We start from the raw sequence: 23062 nt of genomic DNA, 5'->3' as shown, positions 1-23062 counted from the left end.
GTCTTTCCAATATCTTCCGTTTACATTGTAATCAAATCGTAAGAACTTTAATTTCTGTTGTTAAGACGCCCCTTTCCATTGTATGGTTGCTATTATTACTCTAATTACATATTATAATATACTATACATATATTATTATTCATAGAAGATGTAATAATATTTATTTGTTGTTGCTGTTATTGTTATTATTATTGCTGTTATTGTTTTTACTGTCGATATTATCATTATCATTGTTATGATTTATATTATTTGTATTATTATGATTAATATTATTCTATCATTTTAATTCTCATCCTGCGACGAGACAATTGTTCATTTGTAAAAGAATCATTTGTACGATCATTGTGTCATTAAAATATGATTAATCATTACGAAAATATCTGATGTGTGTTCAATACTATTTCTTTCCTCTCACCGGTACCTCAGAAATCACACTGCTTTCACTATCATTTATAAAACGAGGAAGCGTCGGCGCGTGCTTACGGAAGTTAAAGGACAAGTCGCTTAAAAATCAACCGGAATTAATTCTGGAACCTAGCAATTCCACGAGTAAGAAAAGTTAGAAAATATAATAACATCACAGATACTTCTCGTTAATGTGTTCCGAAACACTTAAATTGTCAGTAAGGTGGAGGAAAGAAAATACAATAACGGTACGAACCTATATTCGAGGTTTTTTCAAATAAGTTTAGTTCACCAAGCTCATAAACAATTTCACTTTCTTCGTGAATACCTCTGGTAAAAATCAATTTACGGATTTCATTGATTTTGAAACTGTGATTAGTTTCAGAAGGTGTTAAGCTAATTCTCTTATACAACTGATCGTATCTTTGATTCGATGAAAAATGGGTTTCTTTGAAGAAGTGATTGCGACGTAACTGAAAACGAGACTTTTAGGTCTTTTCCTATTTCGAAAGCGTGACTGATACAGAGCAACAATTATTCACAATTAAAACTGTCATCGGACGCTTATCTGCACTCTGCGCAGATGTGTATGAGTTATATATGTCAATGTCACACCTTGCAGGTGTCTCGGATGTAATGTTCGAGGAAAAAAACAATTAAAAAAAAAAAAAAGTAGTTACCGTACTTTAGACAAACCGTTATTGATAAAAAAAATCGACACTTTACTCTCTATACAAATACCTGTAATAGGTGGTTAAACGGGCCAGCTGCATGAGTAAACGGATTGGGTTGAAAAATCGCTCAACAATGTAAGTACGTGTGTAGAAAATAGATAATCTATCTGGTGATCAGAAACAAGTCTCTCAGCTGCGCGATAAGATGAAAACGTTTGGACGATAAAGAATCAAGATTTTTACCGGGATTTCACACCGGCTTCGATTTGGCTGGCCAGTCTTCGCCGGGATTCAGCCGACCTCAATCCCGTTACAAGTTCGGGTGTGTATGATGAGTCAGTAAGGTGTCAGATCCGTCAAAAATCATTAAATTTTCGCCGAACCGTTAGGTGAACGGTGATCTCGTTTAATCTGAGAACGGACAAGGCAAACACCAAATACTCGAGGTGAGAATTTAATCTGAAAATAGTCAACCGGCGGCAATCCCTCTGCCTTTACTTTACAAATCAAAGTTCAGGAACTTCGATAAGGGCGTTCATTTTCAGAATGAAGAATTTTTCTCTCACCGTCTTTCTGGTTTCACTTATCCTCGCCTCGTCAATCGGCGACGATGAATATACCTGCGTGTGGTACGGCCAGTGCTACACGTCTGGGGCATCGACCTACAACTGTCCATCATCGACGACTGGTCAGCTGATCAACAACTCGACGGCAGAAGCTATCCTCTACAACAGATGTCCGCACTTTTTTGAGAATGAAACTGGTTAGTCGTCGGGATAAACTTTAAGCGTATTTTGAAAATCGATCAGGCTAAAAACAAGACAGGTAAAAATACTGGTGTAATTACATGGTCTGTGAATCAATGTTCAGATACTCCTCTCGTGTGCTGCGATGCTCAGCAGATCATCGACATGGACTCGAGCATGTCGATGGCTGAAGGTGTCTTCGGGAGGTGTGCTACATGTGCGAAGAACATGTTCAGATCCATTTGTGACTTCAGCTGTGCTCCAGATCAGAGCAGATTCATGTATAACGTTGAAATCCTGAACGCCACTGTGGACGACGAAGTTGTCCAGTACATAAACGAAGTTCAGGTGCGATAGAAAATCCTAAGTTATAAATGCAGTAGAAATGTTGCTCATAATGATAACAATCCATCGATGAATGAATGAAATTTCAGTGAACACTAATATCGATAATAATTCGCAGAAAGATTAGTATAATTGATCAGTTGCATTTTCATCACGAGCGATTACTGTTACAACTGCCATCAACATCGTCATTGATCTATAACCGCACATACTGAGCTTTCATCAGTTGTCACTCGATACCTAGAGAGTCATCATAAATTTGAACAGTATATTTTTTGTATGAGTAATTCTGGTTCCTGCACACTAATAAAAGCGCGATTCAAGTTTTTGTCACTTTCTCTTCGCAGATCTATTTAGGGGAAGAATATGCCGAAGGTACCTACAACTCGTGTTCAGGTGTTCTTCACCCGGCTAGTGGAAATTTGGCTATGGATTTGGCATGCGGACCTTACGGAGCCAGCAGATGCACGTATAAATTGTGAGTTTTGCAGATTTACCGAGTCATTAGAAATCCTGTTTAATTCGAGCTGTTCGGAAATTGGAAAACGAATTTCTACAATCGCGAGTGTATACGTGTGATTAGGCATATGTAAACGGCAGCGTCATGCGGTGTTTAATTAGCTCATTATTGACGTCGATAAAGCGTTTTGGGTTGATTGACAAGGCACCTGCTGAATTTGTTCGTCAGCTACAGGGTGTTACGGCATAAAATTCCCCTGGTTAGATAGCTACGAGATTGACACCGATGCCTCGATGCCTTGTTACAATCTATGCACGGAGTATCTGCCCTGCTTCTTGAGCCGAGCAAGATTGCCACGATAGACTTAGCTTAGCATGCACGTGTGCTCAAATCTTTCAGTTAATCGCTAATCAGCTACGAGATTATTATTATTACTATTCTCACTTATTATTTCGACTTTAATAGGATACTCTGAATGTATAGTAATTAATCGACGATCACGAAACCACCTGGCGATGTTGACTGATAACTTGTATGATTCGCGGGATTCATCAGAAGTCATTATTGCGTGATTGATAATATGTATAATCGAAATGATGTTTTCCTACCATCCTTTGAACGAAAACGTCTATCTTGTTGCACGATGTCGTTGACGTTAATGATGCTAAAATTCTCGAAGGTGGTACGAGTACATGGGAACAGCGAGCGACGACGGTCTCGTCCCTTTCCAAATGACCTACGTATGGGACGCCGATGACTCTCTGTCGTCGAACAGTTCCTTAAACCCAGAGACAAAGACCTGCGACGAAGCTTACGACGTGAGTAACTCACCACATATGGTCTGACAAGTATCAAATCTTTTCTGACCTGAATTGCCTCAGTTTGTAGACTTGAATCTCCTGCTTTCAGAACTCTTCACTGGCCTGCAGCTGCGTCGATTGCGATGATAGTTGTCCCGTAACCGAACTAGATCTGAGCACGAGCACTTTTCTGTTGTTTGGCATCAGCGGATGGGGTATCATCGCTGGAATAATCGTCATTGTCTTGAGTGCGGGGTCCACCACGACGGTGACGTTGATGAGGAGGAAATACCCCGCTTCCGGTGAGCTCTTGTTTTTTTTTGCGCTGTTGATATCAGGATTTTGCAAGTGACAAAATACTCTGTTTTAGGTAAACCTTCTTCTTTTGGATCAAAATACCACAACGCTGGTGAAGCGTTCAACAGATATTTGGAAACGCTCTTCAGGGCCTTAGGATATGGTGAGAAAATACATTCATTAACGGGGCACCCTCTTCGACGTACTTGTTTGATGAACTTGACCTTTGAAGATATTCATCGAAACTTTTTCTAACAGGATTCGCAAGGCAGCCGGTACTTGTCCTCTGCGCCTGGACTTATTTAATAATTCTTATGTGCTACGGCATAAAATATCTGTCGATAACCACGAATCCCATTGAAATTTGGGCAGCGCCAACAAGCCAGTCGAGAATAGAGAAGGACTTCTTCGACGAGCATTTTCAACCGTTCTACCGAACTGAGCAGATCTTCATAAAGCCCGTAGGACTTGACACGGTACGGCGATTTGTCCATAGAGATTGGCCTGAAAATTACCAATTTGTTCTTTACTGTTTGCATGTTTACCGGATTTTATAGATATTGCACAACACCACCACTGATGAGCTGGAATTTGGTCCAGTTTTCAACAGGGAGTTCTTGTTGACCATATACGACCTTCATCAACAAATCATAGATGTGAGTAACACTACACGAAATGTAACAGTGGCGAACGGATGAAAATTCCCATATCTGTCATTTGCGTTTAATTGATGAAAATTCACAGATTGGCCAGGACACTGACGAAGGTTTGGAAAAAATCTGTTATGCTCCAGTCCAAAACGAGTTCAGTGGTGGAGTAACGCTGTCACTCTGCACGATCCAGAATATCTGGGGTTACTTTCAGTACAGTCTTGATACTTTCAACGAGACGTCAACATCCGGTGGATATGAAACCAACTATCTCGATCATCTCTACAAATGCCTACAGTATGATATTCCGCTTCATTTCGACGGATTATTGTCTCTGTTGTGAACCGACAATTATCATTGTCGTTCAATAAGTCAAATTGTAGATGAGTTAACCGGGATCGTTTTTTGACCCTAGGAACGCTTATAATACCGATTGCATATCTACGTACAAAGGGCCGATCATTCCTGCAGTAGCTTTGGGTGGTTTCCTTGTGGACGGTCAAGAGAGCTACGATTCCTCAGACTACATAAAGGCGACTGGGCTTGCACTCACGTACATGGTAAACAATCATTTGGACGAAGAATCTCTGGCACCAGCTCTGGCTTGGGAATCAAAGTAAGCATTCAGCATTTTCTTCCACTTCTTATTCGAAAAGCGTTGGTCATCGGTTACTTCCGTTGCTCGAAAATTGAGGTCACGCATAATACTCTCTGTCAATGACTAGGTTCATAGCTTTCATGGAGAACTGGGATGCTAACGAACGACCGGACACGATGGAGATTGCCTATTCGAGCGAACGGTCAATTGAGGACGAGATCGCAAGAACCTCAGAAGCGGAAGTATCGACAGTGGTGATCAGCTATTGTGTTATGTTCGTGTACATTGTTCTAGCCTTGGGAAAGTTCAGTGTTTCGATGAATTGCTTGGTGAGTTGGGGAAAATCTTGAGGCGTATCCTTCCAGCTATTCATTCCAATGGAAAAAAATCCAGCTCCTCCGATTTTTCAGGTGCACAGTAGAATAACGCTCAGCGTCAGCGGAATCGTTATCGTTTTGCTCTCGGTCGCATGCTCCATCGGAATATTCGGGTACTTGGAAGTTTCAACGTCGTTGTTGGTTATTGAGGTAAGCCAGACTGTCCCGTCATCGAATTTCGTCGTTTGTTTGGCCGTGTAATTCAACTGCTTCTTTTCACCAGGTAATTCCGTTCTTGGTGCTCGCCGTCGGAGTCGACAACATTTTTATCATGGTTCAGAATTATCAGAGGAACCCTAGGCAGGCGGGAGAGTCAGTGCCTGAGCATATTGGCCGCATTGTTGGATCGGTTGGGCCCTCCATGTTATTGACGAGCACTTCGGAATGTCTTTGCTTCCTGATCGGTGAGTTGATGGTGGCTTTAAAACAGCAGAAAAGTACCGTCTGTATTACAATCTTGGCTTTTATACGGGACAATTATAGGTGGATTGTCTACCATGCCCGCTGTGCAAACGTTCGCCTGGTACGCCTCAGTCGCTATCGCGTTGAACTTCTGTCTTCAAATTACCGCCTTCGTTAGCCTTCTGGCTTTGGACGCTGAACGAATCGAGGTGAGTCTAGTAGCCGAATGGGAATGAGGAACGTCCCGGTTGTGAAAAACATACTAACAGTTTCAAATGGAAATTCTTTTCCTTAACTCACCAAACATGCTTTCAGTCCAACCGGTGGGATGTCTGCTGTTGCTTTTCCCTCAATACGGATGAGAAACAAGTGCCGGGCAAGGGGCTAGTGTACTCGGTTTTCAAACGGTACTACACTCCTTGTCTCTTGCTCAAACCCGTCAGGATCATTGTCCTGGTTTTATTCACCTGCTTCCTTGTCATCAGTATTGTTGTATGGCCGAACGTTGAAGTGGGCTTGGATCAGCAGTTGGCTATGCCCGACGACTCATACGTCCTCAAGTATTTCCAGGTGAGATAATTACTTTCTCTCTCATGCATGGAAAGTGAAACCACTTACAGATAACGATATCACCGTGGTTTTTCTTTTCGTTTCATAGTACATGCAGGAATTGCTTTCGATGGGTCCGCCCGTTTATTTCGTCGTAAAAGAAGGACTTAATTATTCCCTCGACGGTGTTCAAGATATAATATGCGGTGGGCAGGGCTGCAACGTTGATTCTTTGAGCACGCAACTATACTCGGCGTCAAAACAGTCCTCAGAGTAAGTTTTCACATTTATTGAAACTGTACTATGAAAATCTAAAGTTGTTCATCACTGTTTTATCTCGGAACATCATTTCAAAGACAGGTTTTTTTGTGCGTACAACGTGACATAAAAATTATTTCTCTCCAGATCGTTTATTCAAAATGCAGCGTCATCCTGGCTTGACGATTACTTTGATTGGTCAACCATTGACGGATGCTGCAAATATTACTACAGTAATAGTTCCTACTGTCCACACTCCATCGGTAAGTGAATCGATTTCTACTGCTACTGGGCTGAAGTTTAGCAAAGCGAATCGACTCAGACATAGAGAAAAGTAGACAAAATGCAAATGAGAAATCGATTTCAAATCCACAGTATCAAGTATTTGCGGCACGTGCTCTATCGGTACTGACGATTTGGGAATCAGACCGGATGTCGAAAGCTTCAGGACGTACCTTGATTACTTTTTAACGGATATCCCCGACGAGGATTGCGCAAAGAGTGGTTTAGCTTCGTATGCAGACGTAAGTAGCAATTGCCGATTCAATTTACCAGGCAACTAAACATGTTTCAATGTAGGCGGTAAATTACTACACGGACCAATATGGGAAAATGGATGTCGGTGACAGCTACTTCGGCACTTACCACACGCCATTGAAAGACTCGGCGGACTGGTACGAGTCGTTGAGAGCTGCAAGATCCATTGCTGCTAACATAACGACCATGATCAACAACGCTGGCGTCACTGATACGGAGATCGAGGTCTTCCCTTACAGGTCTGATACTTGTGTCACTGAACTACTTTGCTCTGACACTACTTCGATGCATCACTTCGCTTTTACCAAATCATAGTTTTGATGTACTTCATGTTCTTCGGATCTATGGACTGATGCACAATACTCATGTTTCACAGCGTGTTCTACGTCTTTTACGAGCAGTATCTCACGATTTGGACAGAAGCCTTGACCTCCCTGAGTTTGTCGGTGGTTGTGATATTTTGCGCCACCTTCATACTGACCGGACTTTCCCTCTTCTCAGCCTTCGTCGTTGCCTTGAACGTTGTCATGATCGTGATAAATCTGGGAGGATTGATGTACTGGTGGAGCATATCGCTGAATGCTGTATCATTGGTCAATCTGGTTGTGGTAAGTTTCTTCCAATCTCAAACAACTCGCAATGACCTCGTCTGATTCTTTCGTTTTATCCCTCATCAGGCAATGGGAATATCCGTCGAGTTCTGCAGCCACATCGTCCATTCGTATTTAAAACACAAAGGCTCAACTAGGATGGAAAGAGTCTCCGAGACTTTGACTGGAATGGGAAGCTCTGTGAGTAATTTATTTGTTAAAGACGTGCTGCGGATCTTTTGTTCTTGTTCTGTTGACAATAAATTTGAAAAACCTGTCCACGCAGTGAAGGAGATTAATAGCGATGATCGTAACGGTGCTTTACACCTTTGCAGGTGTTCTCCGGCATAACGCTGACGAAGTTCGCTGGTATCGTGGTATTGGCGTTTGCTAAATCTCAAATATTCCAAGTATTCTACTTTCGGATGTACCTCGGCATAGTTTTGATTGGCGCAGCGCATGGTCTCATATTTTTGCCGGTTCTACTCAGCTTCATAGGTAACTGAATGGACAAATGCGTTAGAAATTTCGTTGCTTGTGTCTAATTGTATGCTTATTCATCTCACTTTTAGGTCCAGAGAATGCTGGTTGAAACGTACTCAGATTTTGCACAAGTAAATACTTTCGTCGGGAATAAGAAAACTCAAAACTGTAACAAAAATAAAGTGCTTTATTTTAAGTCATTTGCGAGGTTTAATTCACCATTCATACACGTATACACTATGACCTGCAATTTGATACCTACACAATCGTCCGAATCACGACCGTAATACATGTAATCGTGAAAATCATGGAAATTTGCGTGTACCTCGTGCACAGCCGCACATTGAAAACACCGTCTTTCGACTTCAGCGTGACACGCATCGTTGACATTTCCCAATGTGCTGCTTCAGAGTGAAGATTACGATTTACCGGTCTCTCTGGTACGGAAGACGAATGCGGAAATTACGCAGTTTCTGAAACCGCTGACCTATTCACTTAGTGAACGTCTCCACTTCGAGGGCCGGATTGTCGTACCCCGTCTCGTTTCTGTTCTTCGACTTCATTGCCCAGGGCTGCACTTCCCCGGAGGCAAATATTCCATATATTACGGCACCTGCTATGTAGATCGTCGCCGCGATGATGAAGACTATCCTCCATTCGGCAGCAGACTGAAAGTGAACGTAAACTTATCACGAAAGCAAAGATTGAACGTCGAGCTCTTCAACTCGGGACGAGAAAGAAGTTCGGAACTTCAGCTTCGTTTCAGCAGGGAACCTTGACGTGAAGACGATTCCACGAAGATTGTACCCACCCGTTCGATTTACCATTACTCACCTTATTTTGAACAATGTATCCGGTGATGATGGGACTGACGATACCAGGTACGGTGGCAATGGTGTTTCCAAATCCCATGAGAACGCTCGCATGTTGCGGTGCAATATCGAGATGATTAACGCTGCGAGAAATATCGAAGGGTATAAAGAAAAAGAAACGATTTAAGTTCGGATTTTCATCCGTTTTCAACAACGAGTTGGACTGGTTAATTTTGGCGAGGAAAAAGTATTCAATTCACCTGAAGCCAACCCAGGATAAACCCCCCAAGCCAATGGCGATCGTGATGCAGAGGATGACGCTGACCGGAGTCATTATGAAGGCTGCGCACATCATGAATATCGTTTGGCTGACGAAGCCCAGACAATTGAAGGTCTTGCGGACCTGAGTGAAAAAACGAATGGCCGTAAATTTCAGGACACTGTGGCAGACAACCATGCAAGCCGCAAGATAATGGCTACCTGAGTTGTCGTCAGTATCTTATGCTCTCGTAAATAATCTGCAACGTATCCTCCAGCCTGAAGCATTATGGCCATTGCCAGGTAGGGTAACGCAGACACAAATCCGCTTTTCTCAAGTTTGTAGTCCAGTGTATCTGCAACGATAAATTATACGCTAATTACCCCTTAATTGCTACCACGGGGCCTCCATTAGTACGGAGGAAAGAGAGATATCTCGATAAATTTTCGGCGGAAGCAACGCGTCCCTTTCTGCTGAATACCGCATTCTGCCTAAAAAGCATTTTCAGCAGACATTCGATCTAATTTCATCGCATCTTTTTTATTCATCTCTGCGGTGAATAATTCAACCATATTCGTCACTGTGTTATACGTAACGAGCCGCTATCAGAGCGATGATCAGTATCAATTACGTACTTTATAATTCTATCTCACTTCTGTAGATGGGGAAAAATTACTTGATTTCTCACGACTCCCACACTTACCCGATAAAAATGTAGGCAGCTGAGTCAGCATCGTGTAAAATCCCCAATTCTCACTGAAGTGAGCTGCAACTATTGCCCAGACTGGCATCGAGGTTACGATGTCTTTCCAAGGATGAACAACTTTCTGCAACATGGTAAGAATAATTATAAATTCAGCGTGAACACATTGTTCCGAGTTTTCGTAATCAGAAACGATCATTTGCTTCTTCTGTTTCCGTCTCCATAGGTTCCAAAATTTTCTCAGGTAGCATATATGTCGAGATGTCAACTATCATTTCACTGTCTTGAAAGATGAAAAATTTGATTGATGAAATTGTCAGATAATACGGTGAATATTCACCTTAGACATGATAATGACTGTCAAAAAAAGCCTGAATTCAAAGCTGTATCGATCCCATGTTCGATTCATTCGTTGTCCTTGAAAAATGTTGGCATCAAAACGAAGTCAAAACAGAAACTAGACATCATTTCTAGAACTCACCACAAGGAATGTAGTAAGAGGATGAACAAAATCTGGTAATTATGGAAACTCCGATGTTGCGTTTGACTGTTTCTTGATGATGACTAGTTAGTTCTTACACCGTTGACTGTAAGCTGACAATCTATCGGGCATTCGTGAACATCTGTTCGACATGTAGTCATACTTTTATTTTAGAATACACCCGTTTCAACGGTCTTCGATTGGTTGACCTCATTTTCCTTTGGTACCAAGTCAAATATGAACTAAATCGATCTACTGACCTCGTTGTCAACCTGTTTAAGCGACCCCTTTATGTGTCTGAGCTCCGCTTTCGAGATGTAGGGGTCGTCCTCCGGGTCGTCGGTGACGAAAATCGTCCACACGATGTACCAGATGATGCCGAATGCTCCGAAAGAGTAGAAAATCGACGCCCATCCCAGGCGATCAGCCATGATACCGCTAACGGGCATCGCGACGACGGTTCCTATGAAACTTCCGGAAAACGCCAGGGTGCCCAGTTTCGATCTTTCCAACGGCGGTGCCCACTTCGCCCATATCGCGTGAATGCATGGATATGTGACACCCTGAAAACTCAAGGTTTCAATGAGCAACAAGAACAAGTGTAAAGAATGCACGTAATTGTGTTACAAAAAAGTCAACATTTCCCGGTACTCCCACATAAATGCCATGTAGATTATTATATATCATTCGCAGTAGCTCAGAAATTTGGAATTATGGTTTGAGGTCAAAGTAAAAACTGTCTTTAATCCTTGAGATTCGGAAAGGTGCGTTCAACGAGTTCCTCGATTCTCATAAAAAGCAGTTTTCTGATGTTTTATAGGTAGCTAATTTCAATTTTTAATTGAGATTGTTGTGTAAGAGTCTTATATGGACGAATTGAAACTGGCTGCTCAAAGTAACCACTTTTTAGGAATGAAATAAGATCGGGGATTCCAGGACTAAGACTTTTCGGTTCCGATTCGTCGTTACCTCAAAATAATTGAGAAACAGAGTACATCATTTGTTAAATGATTTGATAAAAAATGAAAATAGTCAAGGACTGAGCGGTAACCGGAACTAAAAATTTCTCTCAGTGTTCTATACAAACAATGTGACAATGAATCCCAATCTTTCACGTCGGCTGCATCGCCAGTCATTGTCACATAGTTCTTATAGAAGCGAAGAGCATTCGGTTTCGGAAGGCAAACAAGTTAGCCGGAAGTCCAAGGCATTAACGAACATTACTGTACATGTGTTTGTGTGTACAAAAATACCACGGGAAAAATTCTTTTTCCGTGTTTCGAATAACTCAGCGTCCAATGGTGGTTCTACTTACCTCGAAGACACCTTCGATGATTCGCAGAGCAACGAGAATATAAACATTGACTCGCACCAGGGGCGGAGTGATGACGGTTAGAAGGGCCGTCACGGCTATGCCACCACCGAAAACTCTTTTTCCCCCAATTTTCGATGCCAGCAATCCACCGAACAGTTGCGTCGTGATGTAGCCGTAAAAAAAGGAGCTCAGTATCAACCCCTGGAGTTTTGAGTCCCAGTTGAATTCTTGCTCCTGAAAAATAAAACGGGATTGTACCCTCACGACGGCAATTTATGCTCGATTGAAACTGTATACAGGGTTGGGTTTTCTACAAATTGGAAAACGAAATTGATACATCAGGGCCCCGTATTCTTTTCCGTGTATGGTCGTTTCGTCTGTCTCGGAAGAAAAATTGTCTTTCAAGACATCGTATGATCGTCTGTGTTGACTGTAATTGAATAAGAATATAAAAAAAGGAACTTCTGCAACCTATCGAATTAGCTTTCTTCATTTTCGGATGTCTGAAATCCGAAAAAGGTTTTATATTCTTTATCATTCCTACCGGAAACTTGAGATTATTTTCACGATTTCTTACTGTACCGCTAAATTTCGTCAAACAACATTCGCTCGTATTTGCAGAGTGTAGTCAATAATGTACGAACGTTTAACAGCTGGTAATTATCTTTAGGTCGTTTACAGTACATTGAAATCTAATTGTCCATGAAAAATTATGTAGAAGCAGAAGAAAAATTAAGTGTTCAAATGGTTAAAAAAATGTATAAACCGAGAGGTAAGTGGTTGAACGAATAGTCGAAGTGAATGAATATGCGAATGAAGGATATTAAATTGTCCATGTGCCAATAATTAATGTCAAGAAGATTTGGTCCTTTATCGTGTACATCTTCGTCAGATTTAGTTTCACGAGAATATTAGACGAAGCATCATAGTTCGAATTCCTTTTTCGCTTACATAAACTTGTTTGCGAGACTTTTAAAAGGATCCAGTAGTGATTAATATTCATAGCGAAGCAACCAACGTCAAAAATTCACGGAAAAATATTTCTGAGTGATTTTTCCTGTGCATATTATTCTGTAATAAAATTGTGAGATACCAGGAAATTTTGCGGATCAGGTTTTTGCCTTATGCATTCGACGAACCGTGCCTTCATTCGCGAATTATTCGTGAACAAGTGGATAACGACCCTGACATTACAAAACGTTCAACGAGGACGCCGATTCAGCTTATCAAATATGCCGCAATAGGAATTTGTCGTACGTACTTATGTACATGCACGTACACAACGAATACGTTCCAGCAGAAAGAAGTTTATTACACCGTGCCGCTATCTCGCATCGAAGAACCAACTGCCTTAAATATAACTCGTACCATACCCGCTTATTCTAATGCAGGAATTAGCTCTAAACTACCATCAATGCTTTATTGTACCTAGATAACGAGATAGACGTACGTAAATGTATACTCGCGTACAGCCGACCCGACTGATCTCGTCAATGATGGCTCCGCATTCATATTTTCAAAGCGTAATAAGGGTAACATTTTTCCGTTGCATTTACCACTTTGAAGGAAGACTTGCAGGTTCAAATCATTTGTAAAAGTTGGAAGAAGAAATCGTTCGAATTACGTTACGATCGATGGTGATTATTGTTGATTTCTTTTTTTTAATTTAATTTTTAATACATTCTTCTTTTTTTTTAACGTTGACAAGGTTGACAAGTAACAACTACCATTCGGGTCAGAATTTATCCATCAATTTCTGTGCCAGCAATCGAATGTTATCCAGCTTCACAGTGTGGGAATCAACTTGGTAGACTGTACCGAACGCTGTTTCATCAACATTTACCTTATTGTGCTCCAAACAGTGATTACACCTTTATTATAAATGTGTAACGGCCTTCAAGTAAGCCTGAAGTTTTACTCACGCGGCGTAGTCTTCAAGTCGACATCGCGTGCACGGATATTCAGTCCGTAAAATTCAGCAAACAAGTCGTGAAAAGAAGTTGAGAACAGAAACCGCAGAATAGAGTATTGAGAAAAACAATCACGTGAAGAATGGTCAGACAGCATTCAAGGAAAGGATGTTTAAACGACGTAGAAGAGTCGTATTGTTGATTAGAAATAAAAAAATAAGTATTAACAAGATGAAGATAAGTTTATTTAACATAAGTTTGTTTTATCGTAGAAATAAATGAGTATTATTAACAATTGAATATGTTTCAAGGATCATCAGAATTAACATTCGTTGAATACTTTTAGTATAAAAAGATGTTTCTATTTTTGTTATGATATATCATTGTGATAAGACATTTTTTTTGGTTATTCAACGGAATGGATCGAGTTGATTTGTCGAATTTTTCTGCAATGTACAACTAAAGTTATTTATTTTCACGTTGTTTCACGTATAAATTACCGTATTTCAAGACATTGAGAATGTTTAAATATGGAATATTTTGCTCTGGCTTAATAAGAAAACGGTGAGTGCTTGAGTGCTTGCATGTGTGTATATATTCATGATAATGAAAATTTATCAATCGCACCGTAAAACTGATGGCGATAACGCTATTGCGATGAAAAAATTAAATATCGTATACGGCTTTGTACTTCGCGGAGTTAATAATCCTGCACTAGCGACCAGCGCTCAAGTAATCTTCAACCTATATAGAAATTCATAAATTATATTATTCCTTTCAAAGAGATCATGCGACCTTTTTGCTTCTCATTATTGGGAAATATACAATAGTTTTTCATGTTACGAAATTTTTCAAACCTCGATGAATATATTAATTTATGTTATTCGCGAGATAAGGAATTTTCAGATATAGGTTTGTGAATGTTAATATTCCGGAAATATCAATCGTGAAGATGGGTCATTTTTCTAAGAAAATTACGTTTGGCATTTCCTTATACAAATTTATAAGTGAGATTTTATCCGCTTCTAGGCTGTAATTAATCCATGGATACGAATTATTCGAAAAATGACTTTATCTGGTCTTTTTGTTTCAATGTTGGTGCGCTTTCATTTTCTAGGACAAAACGTTGAATTGTCCCTTCAATGAGAATTCACTGGCTTGACCAAATTGCGTAACTCAATCCGAAAAAAACTTATTCGTGTCGTTTGACATGTAAGTAAATCAAACAGAACAGACATCGTTAGCTCTGATAATAAATATCTGGAAAAATTACCAGACACTTTGAAAAAAGGAATCTAAAATTTCGCAGAGCACGAAGAAACCGGACGAACAGGAAAGAATGGACATAAAAATTGTTAAATCACTTTAAATTTCGACGAAGAATCGTAAAAAAAAAGTGTAGTACAAGCCGAAGGAACTCAGAAAATGAGAGAACTCTTTGTAAAAGGAACCAACTGCCTGATTCGTTTGAGAAATCGTGTAATTCTTTGCGAGAAAAAAAAAATTCTTCACACTAGATAGTTTGCTACAGAGAAATCTTTGTACACAGATTTGAAAAGTAAAATCACCAGAATGTGAGTATAGATTACAAGCGCAAGTAAATGTGAATAAAATCGGTGAAAGGCGGAGTGAACTTTTTGCACTTACGATTAAAAGTATTTCACCGGCTGAGCGTCACGTTTATTCTTCTTGTGGTGTTATTTAGTGGTTTCGAAATGCGCTGGCTTCAACATCGTATAGTATTGTAACAGATTCGCATACTTACGTAGTAAGTATTGCCGTCATCGTCGATTTTGGTGTTGTTCGCGGTCATGGCGACGATGGCGATGCTCAAATTCACCCGAAGAATATAGCTCGTGAAAAAGCCGAAGAAGGCCAATATTGCCAGGACGTAACGCCTCTTCTTCCAAAACATCCAGCTGGGTGGCTCGGTCTCCTCATATTGCACCCTGCAAGGTTCACACTATTGAGGTTTCATTCACAACTGCTTTTGATCCACTGTTTTCCTTTATCAACTATCAGAAACGGATATAACCCGGCATTCGATATTTGCAAAAATATTTGACATTTACTTTTCTATAAGGCACTGAAAACAGCATCAACTAAGCCTTATTTTTAGGTAACATGTATGTATAATAATTGACATATTCTCAATAGATTTAGCAAGTGATGCCAGTTTCTGAATTATTGATCTGAAAATACACCGCGGTAATATTTGGAAATTGGGACCAATCGGTCAGGCATCTGTAGTCTTTTATTCCGCATGACGATCATTAATGCAGTGACGACACTAATGGTAATAATGTAATTTTTACTCGAGAAAGAACTAAAAGAAAATATGATGTTAATTCGATGTTGTCGTAAAAAAAAAAAAAAAAAAAAAAACAAGGGCATAACCTTAAGATAATTGATTGCGAGTATTAAACCCTTCCAAAGTACAGTCATAGGTCTGTTTTAGACGTTACATATCAAAATATGTTACATTTATAGGCCATTCAGCCTTGAATTTTTTTTCTGTACGCTGCCCAATGTGAATAATGAATATTGATGAAAATTTTTTTTAACGGAATAATACGTGGCCTCACAAAATTCATCGGAAAAGTTGGCAAGCTTGGCAAATGACGTAAAAAAATGATACAGTTACGTTACAATTGGGTTATTAAAATCATGTCTTTGGTAATAACGATAAAAATCAGCGTTTCTCACAAATTCTACAGTTTTTGCGAATCCTATTTTGAAAAATTACCGGCATCAAAAATCCTCGATCAATGGACACATGGAAAGTTTGAGAAATTATTAAACAACACTCACGTTCCATACTCGGTGTCTCGCGGTTCACGTCCGTCGATTTTCCCGTCCATAATCACCTGAGAAACGAGATAAGCGAACTGTTTAATCGACAATTCGAAGAAATGCAGGCGATACCAGCATCGCAGATGTCGCGTGAATGCAGCGAATAAATTATACACCTGAAAATATTTCAGGCTACTCCACAGGTATGCGAAAGTTGTGAACGGCGTAGCAATGACCCAGATTTAAAACTGACATCGATACACGAAACGTAAGACTTTAAACAAATTAACGAAAAGTGTTTATCAAAATCCGCCAATTAAAAGCGTCCCGTTGACAGCTTGTCGATCTGGCGATAAACGACAATTGTCAAACGAAATCGCAGAACCGACATCGAAGAGATTTTTATTTCGGACTCACTTGCGTCTGGATAAAGGCTGCGGAAAAATTGTTGGATCAGTATTCCGAAATACGCGGATGGTAAAGAAGAGGAATTTAGTATCGCCACATCGCCAGCTGCATTTCGAAAATCACTGAACACCGACGATACTGGCTGTAACTTTTCCACGGTATGACCGCCGCCGCCGCCGCGTTGATATTGATCGGCGTCGCGACGCTGCTGATTACCGTGCACACGCGGCAAACTTCGTGACGACACTTCGGAACCTGTTGCTCGAACCGCACAGACTGAGGCGGTGTAATTGCAGGATAATGAAGTTTGGCAGATGGCACGGGGCACGAGGAACACGTGGCTCACTCCCACGAACAAATTGCAATTGGGGGGGCCGCTGTTGCGGTGAACGATACGGAGGCGAATGCGCGGAGACTCGGACTCTGCGCACCCAAGGCTCGATGACATTTAAGACTACGAAATTATTCGTACTTTCGCTTTTCGCGGTGGGCACCGCCTTCCGCGTTCCCCTCCCTTCAGGTCGAGCGTCGTTTCCTCGAGTTTCAGCCACGCTAGCGATCGAGGAACTTATTTTCAAAAAGAACCACGATGGCTACATTCGACGCCCTTGTTTTGCAAGATTGCAGTACAGATCATGTGACGTCAGGTATGCGGAATCGGTAAGAAATCGGTTGGAATCGGTAAGAAATCGGTGGGGATCGGTAAGAAATCGTTCGAGATATTGACGAGACACGAACTTGCCCGACAATTTTTTAATCGTTTGGTAGAAAATTATCGCGCTACTGCTCCTGAGAACAGATTTCACAATCTATGCAACTCGGAATTTCATACTCGTACAAAAAAATTCTATACGCACTTTTGCCACGCGATTGTCTCGTGCAATTATTTTAGCTCTCACCCAGGGCATTGATCGTCAAAAGTAGCGACGAAAATTTCTCGACCATTATTGATGAGAAATCGTTGAAAGACTTTTTACATCATAAATATCGATATCGATTTTTTTACCGATTCCCAAACGATCTTTACTGATTTATTGCCGAGTTTCATCGGTCTATGTAACTAATCTGTAGCGATTTCTTTTTTTGGCAATACCGATTGATACCGATTTTCAAAGATTACGATGGACGAGCTTGTACAAAAGTGCGAATTATCAATAACAGGAGCATGAATTTTCTTATGTCTTATTACTATATATCTCTTAAAATTTCAACGATTCTTTCGATCTAGTTTGTTTTTTTTTTTTTTGCGATTGCGCAGTATTAATTTTAATTCTTTTTTCAATACAAACACTGCAATTCCAGTAAGTTGATCATTGTTAGATTGAATAACCTCAATTAAAACACCGGCGAATGTCCTTGGTGCCGTTTCGTAATGTTAATATTGTGTGAAAAACTAACGAGTTAGAATTGATCCTGAACACCACATGAGTTACCAAATTCCTTGTTTTACCATGTACAAATGTAACATTGGTAGTGTGCAATACGTGTTAACGAGCTGTTTTCGATCTCGGTTTGACATGTTTTTGCCGGCAGGTATGCAGTAAACAAATTATCCGGCTCGTGCGTGTGATAAAGACCGATAACCTCACGTAGAATCTACGGGTAAGTATCAATGCGGAATAATGTTATAGAAACAGAGTGAAAAACTAGACCAAGCGGAAAAAAAATTAATCATTTTAATCGAACGTTAGAAGCCTTTCGAATGCGATCCTTGCCCATTCAGGAACGCTGGCGACTGTTTGTATGAATACACGTGTATACATGCTTACACATGCATGCGTGTGTGTAAAATTCACCGTTAATCCACTCGATTCTGTGCTACTTCTTGTACAATAATTGTGCACGTACGTCATGTAAAGAGGTATAACGATTTCAGAAGTGGCGTCGTTGTACTCATTGTTAGATTGTACGAACATAACTTATATGGTAATTTTAGTCTGGTCTTAATCGTTAAACACCATGCGTCGTTTTTTTTTTTTTTTTTTGTTACAAAGCAATGAATGAAATGTGTTTTTTCGAATTTATGAAAATTAGAAAATAACATTTTTATCTATCTACAGACGATGGCACGTTTTTAAAACATTCTTTCGTCGTGTATAAAAATAAAAAAAACCTTTTTTCTGGACTTTGAAAAGCTCGCAGAGTCGAATTACATTGTCAATTTGTACAGTATCAGGCAAGAGTAAAATTCGATATCGGAAATAAAATTAATGCTTTTTTCAGAGGAAAAATAAGAACTATCATGGGAAACCCTAAAGCCTATAATTTACCCAATTTTGACGAGTCATAGATAATTTAAATTCGAAATGAATATAATAAAAACTGAAACTGAAACATTCAATCATTGTTTCATCATCCGATTTCTCGATTCTTTGAATCGAAGAAACGAACATAACTAATCTATCTTCTTGGCATTGTAGAGACTGCACGTCGATCTGCCGATTGTAATATTTTAATATAACTAATTGTATTGAACGATTTCAGACACGATACAGTCTATATTTTTAATAGTTAACGTTTTTTTCTTATTATTACTGTCTTACCTAACTCAGCCAGCAGGAGAGCTCGAATCGTTCGAGTTGGTCGGAGATGCAATTTGCGAGAACGGATGCCGGAAGCACGTCACTCTTATTACACGTTGCGTGATTTCGTGATGAATTTATTTCACGAGTTACGTTCAAGAACGTTGAAGTAACGGCTGCGTTGCACAATACCGACATTGCAGGTACGGAAATGGTTATAACCCGGTTATTCATTCTCCGTATTGAAGCGGCCTTCGCAAATGAAATACCTAGTAGGTACCCGAGTACCGCATATCCACGTACATAACGTAATTGATTTGGCTCACGACGATAACAACACACTGCGGTAATAAATAGGATCTAGTTTCGATAGTTAAAAATAATTATTGACAGGAAAAATTTTAAAACGAAGGTTGTTGAAAGTGGAATTTTTGTTTTGTACAGAGGTAAATCGAGATACGAACAATTGATAATATTTTCAATGACAAATTTTTGTGTAAATTTGTTCAATTTTAATTAACCGTATCTAATTTTTTTTTCTTCTTTTATATAAATGAATTCTTGACAGATCATTCAATACGATTTTTTTTCTGCTGCTTAATTACAAAGACGCACGGTTTGTCACAGAGCGACATTACAAGTGGTCAACGATAAGTCTAGGCCTTTTTTTTGGAAGCACGGTTATTCCTGTTACCAAAAATCTATTTTTAACGATTTATGAAACGCTCACTCTCTCATTTATTTTTCGAAACCGGGCTATCAACACACTTTTGGTATTTAGAAATACTTGTCTAGTATGATTTCTCCGGAGTTGTTGATAACTGGATTTCCTCAATTATAATTTGGAATTTCTCCATTTGTTTCTCAATATCGCAAGATGTTTTTCAATCTAGTTCATCGTGGCTGTCTTCGGTTTCACGTTTGGAAAATTTGGTCGAAGAATAACATTTCGTGCCAAGAAATCAACCTTCGTTTAATCATAAAACACGTTTGAATGCGAAGTGATAAATTTTGTATAAATTTTTTGTAGGTACCGGCTCCATTTCATTACTGTAATTAAAGGTAACGACTTATTGTTAATAAATTAACGTACATGGCAAATATTGCCTTATAATTTTTATGGTCGGAATGAGGCGCACTGTATTTAAGGAATTCAATGCCAATCAACAAGCACAATCACTGTTCCAACACTAAAATCCACACATGTTTATGTGGATGGGAATAACACATTTGTTAATTCGTTAGGACTCGATTTTGGAAAATCTCTTTTATTTTACATATTCACCAAAGCTGTTTCCGTGAATTTTATGTACGAATCGTAGTATCGGAATTCGGATTATCAATAACTATACCACTAGAGTAACACGAATATATAATCGCACGGTTGTATAAATTGCGCAGCGCGATGTGCTCGAGAAGAGAGCTCGAAACGGACTAATTTCATCTGCGTACCTATTCTACACACAATACGATATACCTGTGAAACGGTCAACGGTCAAAACAAGTTTCTTCAAATTGATGAGCACAACAGTTAATGCTGCTCGAGTAGTCAGTTATTCCGTATATTATTCGACTGTCTTAATTCGGTGCAAAAATCAAGTACTTTCATCGAATATCGACCTATAAATGATCTATTTGACTCCCGAATGATTGATACAGTTATACGTTGAAATCGGAAAATTTGAATCTATTTAAATAACGCTTGCCTGTGAAAAATTAACTCGAGTAGACAAAAAGTAAGTGAAAAAAATTAGTTACAATATACGAGCCGGCATAACAATTTTGCAAATTTATTCGGAAAATCACTTTTCAAATCAAAATTTTTTTCGTCATGTCACATGTTGCAATATAGCAAACAAGATTGGTCATGTATTTTTTTTAAGTGTTAGTTTATTTCAAGGCTAAATACCAGCCCTAAAGTTTTCCTCGAGCCAAATCTCGGTTGGCGTTTACCGCGTTCCTTTTGTTAGGATAGCCTGATGGATCCTCAATCTCGGGAGATATTGCATCTGATAAACTCGTGCAGCACGTTGTCGATTTATGAACCGCAGATTGCATACTGTGCGTTTACTGCAGTTTACAGTCATATAGGTAAAACTTGTTCAAGTGCAATTGCAACATCATGAGATAAGAAAGAGACACAAGGTATTGGAACAATTATGGTAATTATGCGTGTTCAGACCGACTGGCGCCTTGGAAGTCTCGACGCTTTGGTGGCAAAAGCAGCGAGTGACTCGAAAAAGAGCAGAAAACCACGTATGGTCAGTTTACAATGTTTGGAGAAAGAGAACTCTGCATTCCTCGCTAAGCTAGCTAGAAAATTCCACGAACGAAAACTGAAGACTTTTGTGTAAAGCAAACTCGCTAGTGTCTCTTCCCCGAAAAAAGGCGAACCAATGGGAGTCAAAATTACCCTCTCTCTTACCTATTTGTGTCCGTAACCGGGGGCCTGTATACAGCTTATTTAAAAAAATCTAGTATCACTTAGAACCAAACTAGTATCAGTTCAACATCAGTTATCCACAGCGAATACGTCACGAATTATGTGCTTTATACATATTCTACGTAATTTCCAATCGAATTGAGACAGGTACTCATCAAACATCGAAACTTTAAGAACTCATTGCGCTTATGTAAGTAGCAAAATATCTGTCAATTATAAACACTATTCAGTACAATGTCGTTTCAAAGTTGTTGAAAACTAAACCTCAGAAGCTGTGACTGAAACTAGAGTTTTACTGATGTCTGCGTACTTTGAAATGTAATCCCGGAATTCACGCTGTTCACTGAAAATCATATTTTGAAGCACTGTCGATTCAAGCGTTCCGTAATTTTATTCTTCTTCAACTAAATTCAACTCGATGAACTTCATTTGCGTTTTCCAATCCTTTTTGAATAATATTTCTGTATTGAGAGCTCTAATTTGACTCGACTGTACGTTTGTACACCCTTAATGATCCACCGTGATTTTCCGATGATCTATTACCGTGTAATTAACAGTGTGTTGTGACATTTTTGGTGCGGTTTTAGAAAAATGAAGGCACTGTTCAGTTCACCCAAATTACTGCAAGCGATCTATAAGATCGAATAACTTGATCAATTGCGATGAATCGTGAGATGAATCGTTAAAACTATGAAAATGTCGCTTAATGGTTGAAACGGAAATTTAGGGAATGGACTCAAACATGTTCTTTTCGTAGATTGGCTAATAATTTTTGCTTAGGTATGGTGTGAAAGATTCAATAATTTTCGGTGATACGAAATTAGAATTAGCAGCGAAGATAAAACAAATATATTAGAAAATATAAATGATTGATTATTCGCTTGACATTAAAATCTTGTGAGCAATGACTTGTACGATTAAGCTATTGCAGGCTATTCAGATCGTCTTATCTTGTGACAATAAACGTACTTGAATCGATAACAGTTGGTGGTAAACGGTTTGGCATTCATTGATTGTAATAATCCGACAAGAGCTGGAAGCTATTTCGTATTGTGATAAATTGAAGTGAATCCGAAGCGTGATGATGTCAGCGGAAGTCAAACGTCTAAGACGGGAAATATTTGGAATCGTAAAGAATGTATTTATAGTATTTTTAAATTTTATTGGTAACAAGAATAATTTGAATAACGAAAATCTTTCGCGAAAAAATTGGACACTACTAATTTTGGCATATTCTTCTTTTAA

At 39.4% G+C, this 23062-nt stretch overlaps 2 protein-coding genes across 7 annotated transcripts; one reads left to right on the top strand and one right to left on the bottom strand.

The window, feature by feature from the left end:
- The first annotated feature begins 1346 nt into the window (after positions 1-1346).
- LOC124302924 (NPC intracellular cholesterol transporter 1 homolog 1b-like) lies at positions 1347-8371 on the top strand. The gene is made up of 24 exons (XM_046759518.1): positions 1347-1525; positions 1625-1842; positions 1950-2173; positions 2518-2648; positions 3310-3448; positions 3540-3732; positions 3801-3890; positions 3986-4203; positions 4285-4383; positions 4472-4674; positions 4793-4993; positions 5103-5304; positions 5386-5502; positions 5576-5756; positions 5836-5963; positions 6070-6324; positions 6413-6576; positions 6709-6824; positions 6937-7085; positions 7141-7337; positions 7475-7706; positions 7776-7889; positions 8024-8186; positions 8261-8371. The coding sequence occupies exons 2-24, from the start codon at positions 1626-1628 to the stop codon at positions 8278-8280; spliced, it is 3753 nt and encodes a 1250-aa protein (XP_046615474.1). The 5' UTR covers positions 1347-1525; position 1625; the 3' UTR covers positions 8281-8371.
- On the bottom strand, positions 8339-21703 carry LOC124302934 (sialin). Of its 6 annotated transcripts, XM_046759541.1 has the most exons (11): positions 21646-21703; positions 17325-17404; positions 16463-16518; positions 15417-15600; positions 11742-11975; positions 10687-10989; positions 9946-10069; positions 9464-9597; positions 9244-9386; positions 9006-9126; positions 8339-8839 (listed from the first exon to the last, which is right to left on the bottom strand). In XM_046759541.1, exons 3-11 carry the CDS (start codon positions 16510-16512, stop codon positions 8663-8665), a joined length of 1470 nt encoding a protein of 489 aa, XP_046615497.1. In that variant the 5' UTR covers positions 16513-16518; positions 17325-17404; positions 21646-21703; the 3' UTR covers positions 8339-8662. The 6 variants fall into 6 exon arrangements, with proteins under 6 accessions (XP_046615497.1, XP_046615495.1, XP_046615492.1 ...); XM_046759539.1 differs by lacking the exons at positions 17325-17404; positions 21646-21703 and adding an exon at positions 21284-21417; XM_046759536.1 differs by lacking the exons at positions 17325-17404; positions 21646-21703 and adding an exon at positions 19396-19866.
- Positions 21704-23062: the final 1359 nt, after the last annotated feature.

The sequence above is a fragment of the Neodiprion virginianus genome, chromosome 4, assembly GCF_021901495.1.
Source record: "Neodiprion virginianus isolate iyNeoVirg1 chromosome 4, iyNeoVirg1.1, whole genome shotgun sequence".
Classification (NCBI taxonomy): Eukaryota; Metazoa; Arthropoda; class Insecta; order Hymenoptera; family Diprionidae; genus Neodiprion; species Neodiprion virginianus.
This window is presented reverse-complemented; position numbering and strand designations above follow the sequence as displayed.

Coding starts and splice junctions, on each gene's coding strand:
- LOC124302924 (XM_046759518.1), top strand. CDS start 1,626: ATGAAGAATTTTTCTCTCACCGTCTTTCTGGTTTCACTTATCCTCGCC. Junction 3,891..3,985: donor CTTCAGGGCCTTAGGATATG/GTGAGAAAATAC, acceptor TTTTTCTAACAG/GATTCGCAAGGCAGCCGGTA. Junction 5,305..5,385: donor GTGTTTCGATGAATTGCTTG/GTGAGTTGGGGA, acceptor CCGATTTTTCAG/GTGCACAGTAGAATAACGCT.
- LOC124302934 (XM_046759541.1), bottom strand. CDS start 16,512: ATGGACGGGAAAATCGACGGACGTGAACCGCGAGACACCGAGTATGGA. Junction 11,976..15,416: donor ATGACGGCAATACTTACTAC/GTAAGTATGCGA, acceptor TTTATTTTTCAG/GAGCAAGAATTCAACTGGGA. Junction 10,990..11,741: donor TCATCGAAGGTGTCTTCGAG/GTAAGTAGAACC, acceptor TTGAGTTTTCAG/GGTGTCACATATCCATGCAT.